General features: G+C 49.3%; 1 protein-coding gene across 1 annotated transcript in view; it reads left to right on the plus strand.

Annotated features, from left to right (window-relative positions):
* The window catches only part of LOC141073059 (uncharacterized), a 123,467-nt gene that overhangs the window by 38,716 nt on the left and 64,868 nt on the right, over positions 1-19,883 (plus strand). Inside the window, 2 exon segments of the mRNA XM_073560376.1 lie at positions 8,586-9,538; positions 9,540-9,665. Of these exon segments, the coding sequence (XP_073416477.1) occupies positions 8,586-9,538; positions 9,540-9,665 (1,079 nt within the window).

Genomic DNA, 19,883 nt, shown 5'->3' on the forward strand with positions numbered 1-19,883 from the left:
GAGAGGGTCCGATCTCCCCAAATCATCAACGGGCGACCACGTGTGAGTAGCCCTCCACGTGTTTCCTCTCCCGCACCGAGGGACACATCTGGGACTTTTCCCCAGACAACCATTTTTCTTTGTTATTTTTTAAAGAGGCGGCAACGCATCCTGATAAGAGGATTCGGTTTCCCCATAAACCCCAACGGGCGAGCACGTGTGAGCTATCCTCCACGTTGTTCCTCTCCTGCAGCGTGGGAATTCATTAATGCCCCTACCACCCCTAGGTAGGGAGACCAGGGGTGGAGTTGGAGGCGCAGGTGAGCCAAGGGATCGAAGCGTCCCGGTACCAGTAGCCTCCCCCTCCCTGTCAGGGATGGGGTTGAGAGCACCTCAAGAGAGCCCCCACGGCGGCCCGGCTCACCTTTTGTTAAATAGGAAGACCGGGACCAGGTAGTCCCCCTCTCACCCGGCGCTGCCCCCGGCGGGTAACGCCGCACGCGGAGTGCGGCCAGAAGCCCCGTGGGCGGCCGCGGCCCCCGCTGTATGGGGAGGTCCGTGAGTTCCGCGCGAGGCCCCGCCCGCCGACTTCCGGGGGTAGCCGGAAGCCCCGCCCACTAACTTACGGTTCGGGGGGCGGAGAACGGCGGGCGCGCACAGTTACCGGAGAGCTCCCGCCCCCCTCCCCCTCCTTGCATGTCCTCGCCGGAGTGCGGCCGGAAGCCCCGCCGCCTCTCTCCCAGAGTGCACCGCAAGTGTCCCCGGCGAGTAACGCCGCACGCCCCGTGGAAGAGACGCAAGGTGGGACGTTACCGGTGGGTGAGTGCAACCCCGTTTCGAGTGCCGCACTGGTAGTCAAGGAAGGGGTTACCCTCCTCCTCCTACCCTACCTTGCAATATGTCTGGCAAAGGGAAAGCTCACTCTTTCCTATACGCTGTTTGCGTTTCCTGTGGGGTCAGGCTGCCTAAGGCGCAGCCGGGTAAATTTTGTGAAGCCTGCGAGTCGGAGCGAGCCCAGGAGCCCCCCATTGTTGCAGAGCCCAGGGGTCAGGACCCCCCAGAATGGGCGGTGTCTTTATCACACTCTATGATGTCCCTTACAAGGGCAATTGAGTCTCTTCGAGGCCCGGGCAGGGACAAGGATGGTGGTCTGCCAGCGGAAGACAGCTTGTCCACGTCTCAGGACCCTCCGTCCGTTAGGGGCCGCTCCAGCACCAGACAAGCTCATGGCAAGAGAGCTCGTTCCCCGTCGGCCGGGCCCTCTGGGGCTTCGGCGGCGGGTATTAGGGTATCTCGTTCCCCGTCGCCGAGCTCAGGAAGTGAGCAGGATGAGGGCGAGGAGGAGGAGGAGGCCTGGAATCCAGAAAGCCTGGGATATCAAGACTCGGTGGACAGCCTCATTGAGGCAGTCAACCATACATTAGAGATCGAGGACGATGTGTCCACGGCCTCAGGTCACAAGGTCTCCTTCAAGAAGACCAGGCGACCGCATAGAAAGTTTGCCACGCATCCGGAGTTGGAGGATCTAGTCCAGAAACATAGGGAACACCCGGATAAGCGTTTTGCAATGCAAAAAGCGCTGCAAGCAAAGTATCCGTTTCCTCCTGAACTCCATAAAGGATGGGTGGAGTCGCAAGTAGTGGACCCACCGGTATCACGTTTAGCATCAAGATCGCTATTGTCGATACCCAGCGGTTCTTCTATCAAGGACCCAACTGATCGCCTCATAGAGGGGCTTGCCCGCTCGGTGTATGAGGCAGCAGGGTCGGCTCTGGCCCCCTCCTTTGCGGCTACTTGGGTGGCTAAGGCCATGGTTTCATGGGCAGACGCTCTGCATAAGGCCCTCCAAGACAGGGATCTGCCCGCGGAGGTCTTGGAGGTGACAAATCAGATATCAGGGGCAAGTGATTATCTCATCAGCGCCTCTCTGGACGTGGCCGAGTGTTCTGCTGTGGCAGCAGCAAATGCGATCGCCGTTAGGCGAGCATTATGGCTGAGATTGTGGAAAGCGGATTCTATCTCTAAAAAATCCTTGACCTCATTGCCTTTTCAAGGCAATCGGTTGTTCGGTGAGAAGCTTGATAAGCTTATCTCAGAAGCCACAGGGGGGAGGAGTAGTTTCCTCCCGCAGCAGAGGACTTGGCCAGCATTCAGGCAGACGCAGAGGCGTTTTCGGCCCTTTCGTAGCCCCTGGAGGGGGACTTCGGCCAGGGCATCCACCTCCGCGAACGATGGTCAGATTAAGGAAAGGCAATCTTCTTACAGGGCCAATCCGCTGGGTAGAGGCCGAGGCCGTTTGCCCAGAACGAGGGGGACCAGATCCCAAAAGCCTCCAGCAAAATGACTCGAGGCGCTTCGTACCTACGGACGACAGAGTGGGCGGACGCCTACTAAGGTTCAGCCACGTTTGGGTCGCAGTGGCACGCGACGCTTGGGTGGCAGAATTGATATCGTCCGGGTACAAGATAGTTTGTCGGACTCCCGCCACGACGATTCTTCCGTTCCCGGCTTTCCGGAACAGAATCGCAGGCGGAAGGTTTGTTACAGGCCATAATGACGCTACAGCGCAACGGGGTCATTGTCCCAGTGCCGGAAAGCGAAGAGACGCAGGGTTTTTACTCCAACCTGTTTTCGGTCCCCAAAAAGGACGGGACAGTAAGGCCAGTTCTGGATCTAAAGATCCTGAACAAATTCATCAGGGTCAGACGGTTCTGGATGGAATCCCTCCGCTCGGTCATTGCAGCCATGGATCCAGGGGAGTTCCTAGCCTCGATCGATGTGCAGGATGCATATCTACACATTCCGATTTTTCCTCCACACCAGAGGTTCCTGCGTTTTGCGATCGGAGGGCGACATTTCCAATTTGTTGCTCTGCCCTTCGGTCTGGCCACTGCCCCCAGAGTCTTTACAAAGATATTGGCGGTGGTTATGGCCATCCTGCATGCTCGGGGCATAACGGTACTACCTTACCTGGACGACCTTTTGGTAAAGGGGCCGTCGTTTCAGGCGTGCCAAGAGAATGTCAGTATCACGCTGGATACCCTGGCCCGTCTAGGCTGGTTGATCAATCGGAACAAGTCGTCCTTGGTTCCAGCCCAGAGAATCGTATTCCTAGGCATGGTTTTCAACACCTCCCAGGGGCTGGTGATCCTCCCTCAGGACAAGGCGCGAAGGATCAAACAGGAGGTACGGAACCTTCTACAGCCGGGCTCCAGATCCATCCGGTACGGCATGAGTGTGTTGGGCAGAATGGTGGCGGCGATGGAGGCAATCCCGTTTGCCCAGTTCCATCTCCGTCCGCTTCAGCATGCGCTCTTGTCAGCATGGGACCGAAGGCTGCTATCTCTCAGTCATCGGTGCAATTTGTCTCCGCCGGTCCGACGATCACTCCGATGGTGGACTCGCGACTCGTCTCTGGTCCAGGGGAAACCCTTTCCCCCGGAACAGTGGTTAGTGGTGACGACCGATGCAAGCCTGCAGGGCTGGGGAGCAGTTTTCCAGAGTCACACAGCCCAGGGGCGGTGGTCCATTCGGGAGGTAATTCTCCCGATCAATATTCTGGAGATACGAGCGATAGGATTGGTCCTGCAACATTTTCAGCGTTTGCTGAGACACCGGCCGGTGCGCATTCAGTCGGACAATGCTACAGCAGTAGCGTATGTGAACCATCAAGGGGGCACGCGCAGCCAAGCAGCCATGCGCGAAGTTGGGCTGGTACTGCGTTGGGCCGAGAAAAACCACGTGGTAATTTCAGCGGTGCACATTCCGGGAGTCGAAAACTGGGCGGCAGATTTTCTCAGCCGACAGGGGGTCGCGGCAGGAGAATGGTCCCTGCACCCCGAGGTTTTTCAACAGATCTGCCAACGGTGGGGGACACCAGACGTGGACCTTATGGCATCCAGAGAGAACGCCAAAGTACAAAGGTTCGTCGCTCGATCCCTCGACCCGCAGGCAATCGCAGCAGACGCTCTGGTGCTCCCGTGGAGCCAGTTTCGTCTCCCGTACTTGTTCCCCCCGCTACCTCTGCTTCCAAGAGTCATCAGAAAGATAAGGAGAGAGAAGGTTCCAGCAATTCTGCTGGCCCCAGACTGGCCTCGGCGGGCCTGGTATGCAGATCTGGTTCAACTAGTGGTGGACGTACCCTGGCGTCTCCCAGATCGGCCGGACTTGCTGTCCCAGGGGCCGATCTACCATCCGAATTTAGGGGCCCTGTGTTTGACGGCGTGGCCATTGAATCTTGGCTGTTAACACAGGCAGGATTCAGGCGCGATGTCGTGGCCACGATGGTGAGTGCCCGAAAGCCTTCCTCGGCGAGAGTATATCATCGGACTTGGGAAGTTTTTTTCCGTTGGTGTAGGGATCGCGGAGTGGCTCCTCTGGTTTTTTCGATCCCCAACGTACTGGCTTTTCTGCAGGCAGGGCTGGACGCAGGATTGGCTCCGAGTTCGCTCAGAACGCAAATCTCGGCCCTGTCGGTGCTGTTCCAACGAAAGGTCGCTTCGGTCTGGCAGGTTAGGACGTTTATGCAGGGGGTCGCACATTTAGTACCCCCCTATAAGGCGCCGACGGAATCATGGGACCTGAACTTGGTGCTCAGGGCCCTTCAGGAGGCTCCTTTCGAACCATTGCAAGAAGTCTCCTTACCTTACTTGTCCAGAAAGGTCGTTTTTCTGGTTGCTATAACGTCTATTAGGCGGGTTTCGGAATTGGCGGCTCTATCTTGTAAACCGCCGTTCCTGACTTTTTATAAGGATAAGGTAGTTTTAAGGCCAGCTCCTCCCTTCTTGCCGAAGGTTGTCTCGGCATTCCATATCAACGAAGACATTGTCTTACCCTCGTTTTGCCCGGCACCGGTGCACAGGGTAGAAAAGGCATTGCACACCCTGGATCTGGTAAGAGCCCCTAGGTGGTATGTGACAAGGACAGCGCCTTTCCGCCAGACAGACTCTCTATTCGTGATTCCAGAAGGGCGGCGGAAGGGGCTCGCTGCCTCCAGAGCGACTTTGGCCAGATGGGTTCGCCTGACGGTCCAAGAATCTTATCAAATCAGTGGCACGCCGGTTCCGGCAGGGATCAAGGCACACTCGGCTCGAGCAGTGGGTGCCTCATGGGCACTGCGACACCAGGCTTCAGCGGAGCAGGTGTGCAAAGCAGCTACCTGGTCCAGTTTGCATACGTTTGTCAAACATTATAACGTACATACCCATGCATCCGCGGATGCAAGCCTGGGAAGAAAGATTCTCCAGGCAGCAGTTGCGCACCTCTAATCAGGGGCGCAAAATAGCATGGATTGGGTGAGCTAAGATCCCGCCCAGGGACTGCTTTAGAACGTCCCACAGTCTCTGTGTCCCCCAATGAGACGAAGGAGAAACATGGATTTTTGTGAGTACTCACCGTAAAATCCTTTTCTCCGAGACGCTCATTGGGGGACACAGCACCCACCCTACTAGCCAGTTGGCTTTTGCTTTTTTTTGAGTTATACAAATCCTTATGTAAGGATCAGGGTGGTCCCTTTTCCAGACGTATAATTTCTTGCCTGAGTTTAAGGCGCGTTCTCCTACTGCTTATGCACTAAACTGAGTTACGCCCGGTCTGGGGGCGAGGGTGTATGCGGCGGAGGAGGAGCTAACTCTTTTTTTTGTAAACTTAGTGTCAGCCTCCAGACGGCAGAAGCACACACCCACAGTCTCTGTGTCCCCCAATGAGCGTCTCGGAGAAAAGGATTTTACGGTGAGTACTCACAAAAATCCATGTTTCCACGTTCAGCAGAAATTGCATGACAAATTTGGTGCTATTTGTTACCCATTTCCTCTTATGAAAATGTAAAATCTGGGGCTAAAACAAAATTTTTGTGGCAAAAATGTAATTATTTTTTCTTCACTGCCAAATGTTATAAAATTTCGTGAGGCACATGTTGTGTCAATATGCTCAGTGCACCCTAGATTAATACTTTGAGAGTTGTAGTTTGTCACATAGGGTCACAAATGGGGGGATTCTGCTGTTCTGGCACCTCAGGGGCTCTGCCAGTGTGACATGGCACCCTCATACCATTGCAGCAAAATCTGAACTCCAATATGATGCTTCTTCCCTTCTGATATTTGCACTGTGTCTCAAAAATAGTTTTCCCCAACATATGGGTTATTGGTGTACTCAGGAGAAATTGCACAACAAATTTTGGGGTCCATTTTCTCCTGCTATACTTAAGAAAGTGAAAAAAAAAAAAATTTTGTGGGAAAAATATGTTTTTTTCCATTTTCACAGTTCAACGTTGTAAACTTCTGTGAAGCACTTGTGGGTTCAAGGTGCTCACCACAAGTCTAGATAAATTTCTTTGAGTGTTCTAATTTCCATAATGGGGTAACTTGTGGGGGTTTCCACTGTTTCGGCCAAATGCGACATAGTGTCCACTAATGATCCCAGCCAATTTTGTTCTCCAAAAGTCATATGGTGCTCCTTCCCTTCCGAGCCATGCCATGCACCCAAATAGTAATTTCCCCCCACATATGGGGTATCGGTGTACTCAGGAGAAATTTGACAACATATTTTGGGGTCCATTTTCTTCTGTTACCCTTGTGAAAAAAGGGTCTAAAGTAACATTTTTGTTAAAGTAAAATGTTAATTTTATCCTTCTACATTGTGTCATGATCCCAGTGCAGGTTTTTGATCTGCACACCGGGGGTTAATGTCTGGAGCTCTGTGCAGGTTTTGACATGCACACTTGGGGTTAATGATTGTGGCCTCTTTCTGGTTCTGGGAGAGCTTCATAAACCCCTGGGTAGCTTCAATCCCTGCCAGTTATACTTTTGCCTTTGGCCTAGTGTGCTGACCCCCGTGTGCCTGTTTGTTGTTATAGCTTGTTTATATGGTTCTGACCCGGCTCTGTTTCCCGTTGTGAGTTTGCCTGTTGATTTTGTACTGCGTTATTATCTGTGTGTGACTCATTGCCTGTGACCTGACTACTCTCTGCTCGCCCCTCTTGTACCTTGCAGCTATCTGTGTATGACTCATTGCCTGTGACCTGACTACTCTCTGCTCGCCCCTCTTGTACCTTGCAGCTATCTGTGTATGACTCATTGCCTGTGACCTGACTACTCTCTGCTCACCCCTCTTGTACCTTGCAGCTATCTGTGTATGACTCATTGCCTGTGACCTGACTACTCTCTGCTCGCCCCTCTGGTACCTTGCAGCTATCTCTCTGTGTATGACTCATTGGCTACGTCCTGACTATTCTCACTGTCTATGCCCCTTGGTAACTTTGTCTCGCAGTTACTCTGCTAGGAATTGTCTTGCAGCTCCTAGCTCTGTGGAGTTTAGGCCACGCCTCTAGCAGTCATGTGCTTCAGGTCCTGCGGCTCTGAAGTACGCATCTATTCGGTTGCTGCCCGCTCCACAGGTAGCTTTGAGCACGCTTTTGCTTTACTCAGGACACGCACACTGGCTCAGTGAGCAAGTTCAGTGCGGTGTCTCTGACACATTGCTTTAGGTTCTGCGATGCACCTGATAGGTTAATAAATTTATTGAATGTGATTTTGAGCACCTTTCAGGGTGCAGTTTTTAGAATGGTGCCACTTCTGGGTATTTTCTGTCATATAGACCCCACAGTCACTTCAAATGTGAGGTGGTCCCTAAAAAAAAAAAAATTGTTTTGTAAATGTTTTTCTAATAATGAGAAATTGATGGTGAACTTTTAACCCTTCCAAATTCCTAACCAAATAATTTTATTTCAAATATTGTGTTAATGTAAAGTAGACATGTGGAAAATGTTATTTTTAACTATTTTGTGTGACTTAACACTCTGATTTAAGGGTATAAAAATTAAGTTTTAAAATTGTGAACGTTCCAAAATTTTCACCATATTCCCATTTTTTTTCTCCACAAATAAACGCAAGTCATATCAAAGAAATGTTACAAGTATCGTGAAGTACATTATGTTACAAAAAAAAATCTATCTCAAAATCAGTGGGATCCATTAAAGCGTTCCAGAGTTATAACCACATAAAGCGACAGTGGTCAGAATTCTAAATTTGTCCGGGTCATGAAGGTGAAAACAGAGTATGAAGGGGTTAAAGCTCTATTTTTAATTGTGTGGACACTTTCTACACTAAGGGCATAACAGGAAGCTTGAGAGAGTGAAATGGCACTGGTGGTACATTAAGGCCGGGGTCACACTTGCGTGTGCGCGCATCAATACCCGGCACTGCTGCCAGCACTCGGACCGGAGTGTGCGGGTGCATGTATTTCTAGGCAGCAACACACTCTGGTCCCGAGTGCCGGCGGCAGTGCCGGGTATTGATGCGCAAGTTTCTCGCATTGCACACGCAAATGTGATCCCGGCCTAAGGGGTAAATCCTGATGACAAGTTCCCTTTAAGAACTGTTTATTTGCTGTCTAATTTCCACCACCCCTGGCTTGTGCCATTTTTGGCAGTTTATAAGTGTTGTTCTCTTTACCCGTCATTGTGTTAATGTTATGGCATGTAGTTGTCTTCCTTATTACCGATACTTTCACTGACGAGGGTCTTCATTGTGAGCTCCATAAAATAAATTTAGAAATCCCTTTTGTGTTGTAGAAAAAAATCACATCCGATCTATTTTTCATCCTTATAGGAAATCCTTGTGAGAATAACGGTTTATCACTAAATTGTAAAAAAGAAGATATCAGGAAGCAGTCTAATGGAGAAAACCTCATTACCCTTCATGGACCTCCTGGACTTCACAGCACTTCACTTTCCTATAATCCTCCTACTCATGAGGAACCCTCTCCTGAGCAATCTCACATTGTTACCACAATTCCAGGTGACAAAGAGCATACAAGATTTCAGTGTGACAAGCAAATTACTACAAGCTCAGATATTTTAACACAAAGAAATCAGAAAGGAGTAAAGTCATACTCGTGTTCAGAATGTGGGAAATGCTTTATAAATAAAACAAAATTTGTTATACATCAGAGAATTCACACAGGAGAGAAGCCATTTTCATGTTCAGGCTGTGGAAAGGCTTTCACAGAAAAAGGGAGTCTTATTAAACATCAGCGAGTTCACACAGGAGAGAAGCCGTATTCATGTTCAGAATGTGGGAAATGCTTTACAGATAAAGGGAGTCTTATTACACATCAGAAAATTCACACTGGAGAAAAGCCATATTCATGTTCGGAATGTGGGAAGTCCTTTACAGATAAATCAAGTTTTACTAGACATCAGAGAATTCATACAGGAGAGACTCCATATTCATGTTCAGATTGCGGGAAATGCTTTAAAGATAAAGGGAGTCTTATTGCACATCAGAGAATTCACACAGGAGAGAAGCCATATTCATGTTCAGAATGTGGGAAATGCTTTACAGGTAAAGGGAGTATTACTATACATCAGAAAATTCACACTGGAGAGAAGCCATTTTCATGTTTGGAATGTGGGAAATCCTTTACAGATAAATCAAGTCTTATTAGACATCAGAGAATTCATACAGGAGAGACTCCATATTCATGTCCAGAATGTGGGAAATTGTTTCGTGATAAATCAAATCTTCTTAAACATCAAAGAATTCACAGCGGGGAGAAACCTTTTTCATGTTTACAATGTAGAAAATGCTTTACAGAAAAATCACAACTTGTTAAACATCAAAGAACTCACTAACGAGAGAATCTGTATTAATGTTCACTCTGTTAGAAATGCTTTACAGATAAATCCGGTATCGTGAGACACGAGAGAAGTCACACAGGAGAGAAGCCGTGTTCATGTCCATAATGTTTGAAATCTTTTGTAGATAAATTAAATATTTTTAGACATGAGAGAAGTCCTACAGAGAAAAGATGGAGTATTGGTACTCACCGTAAATTCTTTCTTGGAGCCTTCATTGGGGGGACACAAGTAACCACAGGTTTATGCTGCTGTCACTAGTCAAAAAAGAATTAACACCTCCTCAGCAGTATACACCCACCGACAGACACAAAGCTTGTCAGTTAGTGAAAAAGCAGTAGGAGAAGCAACCATAAAAGCAAAACAATAAAAAAAAAAAAAATGACCCAACCGAAGGCATATAAGCACAAAACAGGGAGGGTGCTGTGACGCCCAATTAAGTCTCCAAGAAAGAGATTTCACAGCGAGAACCAAAAATCCATTTTTCTTTATCGGTTCATTGGGGGACACAGGTAAACAATGTGACACCCTAAAGCAGTCCCAAGGGAGGGAATAAAATAACTTCAGAAAACTCTGGTCAGACAGTGGACAACCACTTTCTGCAAAACCTTTCTTCCCAGGCTGGCATCTGCTGAATTGTATTCGGTAAGACCTCGCAAAAGTGTGAAGGGAAGACCAGGTAGCTGCCTTTCAAATTAGAAATGCAGAGGCCTGGTGACAAACGGCCCAGGAGGTCCCCGCCGCCTGGGTGAAGTGAGCCTTTACCCCTGCATAGGGTGGTCTGCCCTTAACCCGATGTGCCTCCAAAATAGCCGAACAAATCCAGCCAGCGATGGTAGATTTTGAGGCCAGAAGACCATTATGACGACCCTCAGGAATAACAGTCAGCGTGCCGCAATGGAGCTGTCTTAGAGAGTTAGACGCAAAGAGCTCTGACCAAATCCAACATTTGGAGATAGCTTTCCAGGGGATTAACTGGGGACGGGGCAAAAGGAAGATAGAACAATATTCTCGTTGATGCTGGTGGGGTCTGTATGTGGGGGGAGACAGGGCAAAAGCTTAAAACAAGGATGAATGCTCATTGTCACACAAGAGAAAAAAAGAATGGCTCTACCTGTAGCAAAACATTTTTGTATGCCTGACCACAACACCATGGATATGAAATTACTGGTATTGAAAAGTAACTTCACATCTCAGAGAGACAGGAGGGTCTGGGAGTATAAATTTATGACGACCTTTGACACTCTCCGTGCTGGAATGAATGTGTCGCATGGATTTGTCTTTTTACATCAGTTAAGGAATTTGCTCCTAAGACCTTGTGGGGGCATCACAACACATTAGGAGGCCCCAATCAGAGGACAATAAAACATCCAGACTTATCTATGAACTGGTCCAATATTTATTTCTCCCTTTCCCATAATGATAGTTCTGCTTCACGTCACTTGTCTTATCTATTGCATTTTTTCTGTGCTGTGTTGTGCATATATATGTGATTCTTCAGATGTTGTGTTAGTCAATGTCTGATGAAGAGTCCTGAGTAGTCTTGAAAGCTTGCAATGTGTTACCATCTTTTCAGTTAGCCATTAAAAGGTATCAACCACTGAGGACTCTCAATTCTTTATATTTTTCGATGCTGAAAGAGGAAACTGATTTTGATAGGAATCGGTCTGAGGACTACCTTGTCCTGATAGATAACGAGAAAAAGGAGAACGACAGGAAAGAGCTGCCAGTTCCGAAACTTGTCTGATATACGTGATCGCCACCAAGAAGGCAACCTTCCAGGAAAGAGAAGTAATGTCCTGGATGGGCTAGAACAGAGAGTGCTGAAGAATACATAGGACCAAGTTAAGGTCCCACAGATCTGCGGGAGGCTGATGAGGAAGATCTTGACCTGGGGTCGAGATGCAAAATCCTTCTGAAACAGGATCGAGAGCGCAGAGACTTGCCCCTTGCGAGTGCTGAGGGAAAGCTTGGAATCGAGACCAGACTAGAGAAAAACCAGGATGGCTGGAAGTTAGAAAGATGTGAGAGAACTGATTGTTTTAATACCAACGACAATAAGCCCTCCAAGTTCTATGATAAATGCAAGAAGATGCGGGCTTTCTCGCACTGATCATGGTCTGTATGACCTGAGGTGAAAACCATGCTTCCTTCAGAATGGTGACCTCAGCGAATCAGAATTCTGGTGGAAGAGGGGACCCTGCGAAAGAAGATCCAGACGGTTTGCAAGTTTCCAAGGGGTGTCTGCAAGCATGTTTACTAGCGCTGCATACCAGGCATGTCTGGAGCCTCCAGAATTACAGGTACTTCCTCTGACTTGATCTTCTTGATGACCCTTGGAATTAAGGGAAGAGATATAGAAAGCAAAAGAGAGACCAAGAAGAGACCAGGGTGTCCTGACCAATCGCCAGAGGATCTTGAGACCTGGCTATGAAGTGGTGCACTTTGGTGTTCATCCGAGATGCCATCAAATTTACGTCGGGGGTGCCCCATTTCTGACAGATCTGGTCGAACACCACAGATCTGGTGGTTTGACCACTCGCCTGAGGCAAGTCCCTGGCGACTTAGAAAGTCGGCGACCCGGTTTTCTACTCCCAGAATGTGAACAGCCTAGATTGCTGTTACGTTATTTTCTGCCCCTACTTGGATCCTGGAGACCTCCTCCAAAACATCTGCTGCATGTTCCACCCTGGTGATTCAAGTATTCCGTGACGTCTGACTGAATGCAAACCGGATGTCCTGCGAGGAGGTCCTGCCAGTACAGAAGGGCGAGGTAGATTGCCATGATCTCCAGTAGATTGGTTGGGTAACTTCCTGAGGTCTCCAGCTGCCCTGGGCTGTATGATGCAGAAAAACTGCTCCCCAACCGAGAAGACTTGCGACGGTTGTGACGACCATGCAGTGGAGCGAGAGAAAGGATCTCCCGAGACAAACAGACGAGTGAAGTCCACTATGTTAATGACTGATGTATATGAGAGAGGATAATGAGATGGTACAAGGAGAACACCTTCTTGTCCCATGCTGACAAGAGGGCCAGCTAAAGTGGACCGATGTGGAAGTGGCAAAGGGAACATCCGCCATGGCCGCAATCATCTTCCCCAGCACATTAATACATAAGGCCATGTCACACTAAGAGATATCGCTAGCAATATCGCTATAACTAGTGACGTTATAGGGATATTGCTAGCGATATCGCTATGTCTGATACCTACGACCCGTTCCCCCGCTGGTTATCGCTGATTGCGCGAGAACGTCCAGGACTGTTTCTCGTCGTCAGCTTCCTGCAGCGCTTCCTGCTGTGACGACGAGCGACGCGTGGAGCCGGGCGGGAGGACGCAGGATCGCCTGGTGTGACAGGTAAGTAGCGACCCCCGTCCCCAGCGATGTCGCTAGTGAGATCTGCCTGTGTGGCAGCTCACTAGCGACCACTTAGCGATGTACCAGCGATCCTGACCGCGTCATATCGCTGGTCGGGATCGCTGGTACATCGCTAAGTGTGACAGTACCCTTAGGCGAAGGGAGTGAGAGGATTGGCATTTCAGAGAACGGATTCCCAGGTGGAGAGCTGAAATCTCTTCCGGGAGAAAAACTTTGGCATAGGCGGTGTCAACATCCCCAGGAAAATAAATTGTTGCGCCAGAATCAGGGATGACTTTGGCTTGTTGACTAGCCATCCCATCCGGGCCAGAGTGTCCAGGGTAAGCTGAAGACTTTGGTAGCAGTCTCGGAAGGATGTTCACTTGATTGTCGAGGTAAGGGATAATGACAATACCCCCCCCTGGGGGCAGAAGCTAGATGGAAAGGGAGATCTGTGAACTGATAATGACTTCCCAGAACCGTGAATCTCTGATGCGGCACACTAATCAGAATGTTGAGATCTGCACCTTGAATGCCCACCGAGCAGAGACCCCTTGGGTTCCATCTAAGTGCTTACCGAGCGGAGGGACTGCATTTGGAAATGGCGGATACACACGTGTCAGTTCAGACGCTTGAGGTTCAGGATTGGACGGAGAGATGTCCTTCCTTGGAAAAACAAAAAGATTGGAATAGAAACCAAAAAAAAAAACACCTTGGGAAGGAACGGGGACTATGACTCCTGCTTGGAGAAGAGAGGAAATGGCTTGAAAGAAACTAGAGACCTTAACTGAAAGTTTTGGCGGACGAGACATGAAGAAACGGTTCCCAGGGAGAGATGAGAACTCTAATTTGTAGCCGTAAGTCACTATTTCTCTGACATGGGCATCATCGACTACCGACAGCCATGCATCTCGGAAGAGAAGACGACGGTCGCCCACCCTGGGAGGAGTCCCAGATGGGGATGACCTGTCATGCAAAGAGAATCTATTGGATTGGAAGCCAGAGGACTTTGAGGGCCAACCCCTGGGACGTCATTTAGGGACTGGCTTAAATGATGTCTTGCATCTCCCGCTGGGCTGGGCGGGCGGCCGATTTTGCAGAGGGAAAGTATCGAAATGGTCAAAATTGAAGAGATTGTCTCCTTGTAAATGGGCGCTAGGGTTGTGGAAGATAGATGCTCTTATCCCCTGTAGCGTCAGAAATTATCTGATCCAGTATGGCACCGAATTGTCTCGCTCCCTGAAAGGGAAGATTGGTAAGCGACTTCTTGGAGGCTGAATCCGTGTTCTAGGTCTTTGAGCCAGAGAAGTTTCCGAACCGCGAACACAGGTAGAGCAGCTAGCAGCGTCTAAAGACGCGGTGATCAGGTGCTTATCCCCCGTGTGCGATCTGGTCTGCAAGGACAGCCATCTCGTCAGATGCAGATGATAGTATTCCCTGCCTGAGGAGTTTTAACCAGACGGAAACCAATTTGGCCACCCACGTGGAAGCAATGCAGGGCAGAGGGATGCGCCAGCAGCTTCAGCTAAAGCCTCAACCTGTTTTTGCCAGTGAAATCCTTAAGGGATGAGCCGTCAAGAAGGGACATGACCATCTTGATGGACAGTCTTGAAATGGGCGGATCAACAGTTGTTGACTGATCACTTAGTGATGAGAACGGTGTTGAAGGGATATAGGATATCCATTTGTTTTCTACCTGCAGTGGGCAGGTTAGGTAGATGTTCTAGGACCTAGACCAGGGACTGAGAAACTCTGGTGAGGTCAGAAACAGACTGAGAGGTAGCCACGGTCCACTCTGGGGGTGGACTCGTCCCAGGAGGTGGGGGTTTCTTGTGATGCCAGCATGGTTAAAGGAGTGCAGTAGGCCGAAGCCTGACCTATGGGCCACTTTCTTTTACAAAAGGTGCGAGCGTAGTGAATGATAGTGGGGAAAGGATGGGAGAGAGACTCCCCCCGTCTGTGCATATGTAAAGGTCCAGGGAATACAACTGAGGAGGGCACCTAGCAAAATAATAGTAGCCTGGACAGAGCCTCCCCTGTCCTAGAAGAGTGGTGATCCGGTGGTTCCAGGACAGCCCTGTGCAGAGAGGTTCTGAGGGAAGAGTCTGATCGGCAGGGGTGCAGCTGCGAATGGTACTCTGATTGAAGCCGGGTGCTGTGGAAGGAAGCACTGTTGCTGATGGCTGGCATCCTGCTGATGGGAGATCCTGGACAATTCAGAGCAGAGTTTTGTAGTGAGAAGAACCGTCACAGAGGCCGGCATCTTGTCAATTGACAGGAGAGAGCATGCTGAGATCACAGCTGTGAGCTTGTGTCGCCAATAGGAGGAAGGGAAAGAGCGTGCCTGAGCTTCACAGATGATTGGACGGGCTGCCCGGGGGATGGCTGAAAAGGAAATGGGCCGTGATTGGAACGTTTAAAAGAAACCAAGCATGCCAAGGTTGCCGCGTGATGACAGAAGGCCGGGCGGGAGGGCAGAGAGAAGAAAAAGCGCAGTTTCAAGTGCGGCTGGGGCAGGAATATTTGAAAATGGCGCCACTCAGAGCAGTGGCATTCTCCGATGCACCCCTGCCACCTGTGAAGGAAGACTGACAGTACCTGATAGGTGAGTCCTGATTCCTTCACATTCTTGAGGACGACATCAGGGCCCCCTCTTGAGAAAAGAGGGGCTTCCTAGTTAGTATTGATAGGGCATCCTTCTTCCTGCACCGTCATGGTCCTTGATGGTGCAGAAGATGGTGTCGACACCTGAGAAGGGGGAAGGACAACTTAGAATATGGACCACTGTCCTCCTGCCGGCCCGCACCAAGAATTGAGCTGAGTGGGGAATAAGGCAAGGACCGACCACCACGAATCATACTGGGCACTGTGAAATGGCAGGGGATAGGGTTCTGCCTTGCGAGACAAGAGTGGACATTGTGGTTGATGCCACATTGTTCTCTCGGTCGCATGTAAGTGGGAAGGTAGAGTGAAAATTTATACCCTGCCCTGCTGCCCTTGAAGAACCTAAAAGACAAAAGGGGAAAAGATTAATGGGAAAAAAACAACGAGACCTGTAGGAAAAAAGACATCTGGAATCAACTCCAGCTCTGCCTCCTACAGACACTAAGCTTAAACTGACAAGATTTTGTCTGTCGGTGGGTCTATACTGCTGAGAAGCTACGGTAATTATTTTTTTGCCTAGTGTCAGCCTCCTAGTGACAGCAGCATAAACCCACAGTTACCTGTGTCCCCCAGGGAAGCAATAACGAAAGCTGTATTCTTATTCCGATGTGGGAAATCTTTTTGTCATGGTTGCATCTTTACTATGGCCTAGGGACGCAGTAGGTGACTGCTCAGCCGCCCAATGGGATCTGGTGTGTGTGGCTGGACTGTCAGTGTTGTGAGTGACAGTCCACCCATCCAATCTGATCTTGGGGTGTGCTGAGCTGTCAGCATTTTGATCCACAGTCCTCCTGCTCAATTTGGAATTTCACTGATCATCAGAGATTGGGATTTTTTTTTATAACCCAAATCTGACTGGAACTTCTCAACAACTTTGTCCCTGACATGTTTGGAGATCTCCTTGATCTTCATGGTGTTTGGTTAGTGGTGCCTCGTGTTTATTGTGTTGCAGCCTCTGTGGCCTTTTAAGAAAAGGTTTGTATATACTGCCAGATGTGACCCTTAGATTGCACACAGAGGGACTTCTGTTCACTAACCATGTGTTTTATGAAGGTACTTGCTTGCACCAGAAATTTTTAGGGACTTTATAGCAAAAGGGGTGAATACATATGCACATGCCAAATTTTAGTTATTTGATCCCATAAATTTAATTTATGCCTATATTTTTCTCACTTCACCAACTTAGATTATTCAGTGCTGATGCATTCACACAAATCGGATTACACAAATATTTACACCCAGGTTGTAATGTAACAAAATAGGAAAACAGCTAAGGGGATGAATACTTGTGCAAGCCACTGTAACTGGCTAGCTGTTAGCAGTTCAATAACCGCTTTAGTTTTGTTGACTGTTCATGTGGATTATCCCTTCCGCTCTTGACGCTCTGACTGCTGGTGTCTGACCCCATACTTGGCCTCTGGCTAGCAGTTTTCTTACTCACTTGTCTTGACGTACCCTTCTTGTATTTGACTCCGGACTGTTAGGGTGTGTGCACACGTTGCGGATTCTACTGCGGGTCCGCAGCGGTTTTGGCCCTGCGGATACAGTACCATTTAAGTCAGGGGTCTCAAACTCGGCAGAGTAAATGGGCCGCACATAAAAAAAAAATTTAAGCTGGTGGGCCGCATTCCTTTCAAATTTAATACAGTACAAAATTATTGTTAAACAATTGTTTATTTGAACTAGTATATCAATTCCATATTACTGTACTATAATACTGCTAGGTTTAAACTTAACGGAAATTTGCAGGCTTACTCCACATGCTTAATTTAACAATCCAGTTTTCCAGTTCAAGTGTCGCAAAATTCAGTCTGGCTGCTCAGTTGGCAGCGTTTACCAGATACGAGAATGTCAAGATTGGGCTTGAGATTATGATAAGATGGACGTCGGCTCTATATCAGGCTGGATGTCGGCTCTATATCAGGATGGATGTCGGCTCTATGTCAGGCTGGATATTTGCCTTATATCAGGCTGGATGTCGGCTCTATATCAGGCTGGATGTCGGCTCTATGTCAGGCTGGATGTCGGCTCTATGTCAGGCTGGATGTCGGCTCTATGTCAGGCTGGATGTCGGCTCTATATCAGGCTGGATGTCGGCCCTATATGAGGATGGATATCGGCTCTGTGAGGATGGATGTCGGCTCTATATCAGGATGGATGTCGGCTCTATGTCAGGCTGGATATTGGCCTTATATCAGGCTGGATGTCGGCTCTGTATCAGGCTGGATGTCGGCTCTATGTCAGGCTGGATGTCGGCTCTATGTCAGGCTGGATGTCGGCTCTATATCAGGATGGATGTCGGCTCTATGTCAGGCTGGATATTGGCCTTATATCAGGCTGGATGTCGGCTCTGTATCAGGCTGGATGTCGGCTCTATGTCAGGCTGGATGTCGGCTCTATGTCAGGCTGGATGTCGGCTCTATGTCAGGCTGGATGTCGGCTCTATATCAGGATGGATGTCGGCTCTATGTCAGGCTGGATATTGGCCTTATATCAGGCTGGATGTCGGCTCTGTATCAGGCTGGATGTCGGCTCTATGTCAGGCTGGATGTCGGCTCTATGTCAGGCTGGATGTCGGCTCTATATCAGGCTGGATGTCGGCCCTATATGAGGATGGATATCGGCTCTATGTGAGGCTGGATGTCGGCTCTATATCAGGCTGGATGTCGGCTCTATATGAGGATGGATGTCGGCTCTGTATCAGGCTGGATGTCGGCTCTGTATCAGGCTGGATGTCGGCTCTATGTCAGGCTGGATGTCGGCTCTATGTCAGGCTGGATGTCGGCTCTATATCAGGATGGATGTCGGCTCTATGTCAGGCTGGATATTGGCCTTATATCAGGCTGGATGTCGGCTCTGTATCAGGCTGGATGTCGGCTCTATGTCAGGCTGGATGTCGGCTCTATGTCAGGCTGGATGTCGGCTCTATGTCAGGCTGGATGTCGGCTCTATATCAGGATGGATGTCGGCTCTATGTCAGGCTGGATATTGGCCTTATATCAGGCTGGATGTCGGCTCTGTATCAGGCTGGATGTCGGCTCTATGTCAGGCTGGATGTCGGCTCTATATCAGGCTGGATGTCGGCCCTATATGAGGATGGATATCGGCTCTATGTGAGGATGGATGTCGGCTCTATATCAGGCTGGATGTCGGCTCTATATGAGGATGGATGTCGGCTCTGTATCAGGCTGGATGTCGGCTCTATATCAGGCTGGATGTCGGCTCTATATCAGGCTGGATGTCGGCTCTATATGAGGCTGGATGTCGGCTCTATATCAGGCTGGATGTCGGCTCTATATCAGGCTGGATGTTGGCTCTATATGAGGCTGGATGTCGGCTCTATATGAGGCTGGATGTCGGCTCTATCAGGCTGGATGTCGGCTCTATATGTGGCTGGATGTCGGTTCTATATGAGGATGGATGTCGGCTCTATATGTGGCTGGATGTCGGTTCTATATGAGGATGGATGTCGGCTCTATATGAGGCTGGATGTCGGCCCTATATCAGGCTGGATGTCGGCTCTATATGAGGCTGGATGTCGACTCTATATCAGGCTGGATGTTGGCGCTATATGAGGCTGGATGTTGGCTCTATCAGGCTGGATGTCGGCTCTATATGTGGCTGGATGTCGGTTCTATATGAGGATGGATGTCGGCTCTATATGTGGCTGGATGTCGGTTCTATATGAGGCTGGATGTCGGCTCTATATGAGGCTGGATGTCGACTCTATATCAGGCTGGATGTTGGCTCTATGTGAGGCTGGATGTCGACTCTATATCAGGCTGGATGTCGGCTCTATATGAGGCTGGATGTCGGCTCTATCAGGCTGGATGTCGGCTCTATATGAGGCTGGATGTCGGCTCTATCAGGCTGGATGTCGGCTCTATATGTGGCTGGATGTCGGTTCTATATGAGGATGGATGTCGGCTCTATATGTGGCTGGATGTCGGTTCTATATCAGGCTGGATGTCGGCTCTATATGTGGCTGGATGTCGGTTCTATATGAGGATGGATGTCGGCTCTATATGAGGCTGGATGTCGGCTCTATCAGGCTGGATGTCGGCTCTATATGTGGCTGGATGTCGGTTCTATATGAGGATGGATGTCGGCTCTATATGTGGCTGGATGTCGGTTCTATATGAGGATGGATGTCGGCTCTATATGAGGCTGGATGTCGGCTCTATATCAGGCTGGATGTCGGCTCTATATGAGGCTGGATGTCGGCTCTATATCAGGCTGGATGTCGGCT

The sequence above is a fragment of the Dendrobates tinctorius genome, unplaced genomic scaffold (assembly GCF_039654945.1).
Source record: "Dendrobates tinctorius isolate UK_male_01 unplaced genomic scaffold, ASM3965494v1 ptg000296l, whole genome shotgun sequence".
In the NCBI taxonomy this organism is placed as follows: domain Eukaryota; kingdom Metazoa; phylum Chordata; class Amphibia; order Anura; family Dendrobatidae; genus Dendrobates; species Dendrobates tinctorius.